This window comes from Carlito syrichta, unplaced genomic scaffold (genome assembly GCF_000164805.1).
Source record: "Carlito syrichta isolate Samal-C Ts95f unplaced genomic scaffold, Tarsius_syrichta-2.0.1 Scaffold115609, whole genome shotgun sequence".
NCBI classification, from domain to species: domain Eukaryota; kingdom Metazoa; phylum Chordata; class Mammalia; order Primates; family Tarsiidae; genus Carlito; species Carlito syrichta.
The window spans coordinates 3,642-4,740 of NW_007059705.1; the positions used below are offsets into that span (position 1 = coordinate 3,642).

At 65.2% G+C, this 1,099-nt stretch overlaps 1 protein-coding gene across 1 annotated transcript in view; it reads left to right on the plus strand.

Moving 5' to 3' along the window:
* Positions 1-877, plus strand: part of LOC103275392 (lipocalin-like 1 protein) — a 3,118-nt gene extending 2,241 nt beyond the window's left edge. Inside the window, exon 5 of the mRNA XM_008072805.2 lies at positions 795-877. Coding sequence (XP_008070996.2) covers positions 795-877 — 83 coding nt within the window. The remainder of the gene's footprint in view (positions 1-794) is intronic.
* Positions 878-1,099: the final 222 nt, after the last annotated feature.

Consider the following 1,099-nt stretch of genomic DNA (forward strand, 5'->3'; position numbering starts at 1 on the left):
CACAGTGTGGGGGACCATGGGGGGCTCTGCCCAGGGTCCCGGGCACGGCACAGTCCCTCAGGCCCATCTCTCCTGCAGACCAGTGTGCCGGCGTCATCTCCTAGGTGAGCGGGCCCCATCTCAGGGCAGGGGGTGGGGGGGAGGAAGTGACCGGAGCACCGGGAGCTGGGGGGTGCAGAGGCAGGAGACGGCCACCCGCCCCTTGTTTTGCAGCGAGGGATTCAGTCTCCAAGCACAGTCGGTTCGGCTGCCGGTGGGGGGTCAGCCGCCTGCCACAACACATGCACCCAAGCCCTCCCCCGGACCACCCAGCCCATCTCTCCACACCCCACCCCGGCGCAATAAAAGTCCCAAAAGCCTGCGCTGCTGTGTTCCTTAGGGGGCAGGACTGGAAGTGGGCTGGGATGGCCCAAGAAGCAAGGTTAGCCAGGAAGGGGGCCTGGGACGGGGGCGCCCCGGAGAGGGTGGTCCAGAGCTGGGCATCCCAGGGCAGGCCCTCCACCGCCCGGCTCCAGCTCCCTCGGCCTGGCAGGTGGTGGCCCCGGGAGGGACTGAGGTCTCCTGGTCCATGGGAGACCTCGGAGGGGATCTCCTGGCTTCTTGGGACCCGGGACGGCTCGGACGTGAATGCAGCCGCCAGGAGGCTGCGTGGTGGACGCAGGGACAGACGGGCCGGCCTTGTGGGTGCCCTGGCGGCTGCCCACGGCCTGCATCATGGGCCGCTTCTTTCCCCGTCCTCCCTCCTCACCCCTGACTCCCCCAGATCTCCCTGCCTCACCCTCCCCGCCCCCCAGCTCCCCCCAACTCCCACCCCTGGCTCCTGGGGAGACTGAGTGCCCCTGACTCTGATCAGGTCATCCTGCGGGGAGCAGCATGAGAGGAGAATGGGGGTTGGGGGGAACGGGGTATGTGTGCAAAACTGTCCTGCACTTTATGCGTGTGTTGTAGGACAATATTGTTGCATTTTTTTTATTTATTTATTTTTTATTTTATTTATTTGAGTTGGAGTCTCACTCTGTCACCCAGACTGGAGTGCACGGCCGCTCCCGGCCACCGCAGCCTCGACCCGCTGGGCTCTGGCGATCCTTCCGCCTCAGTC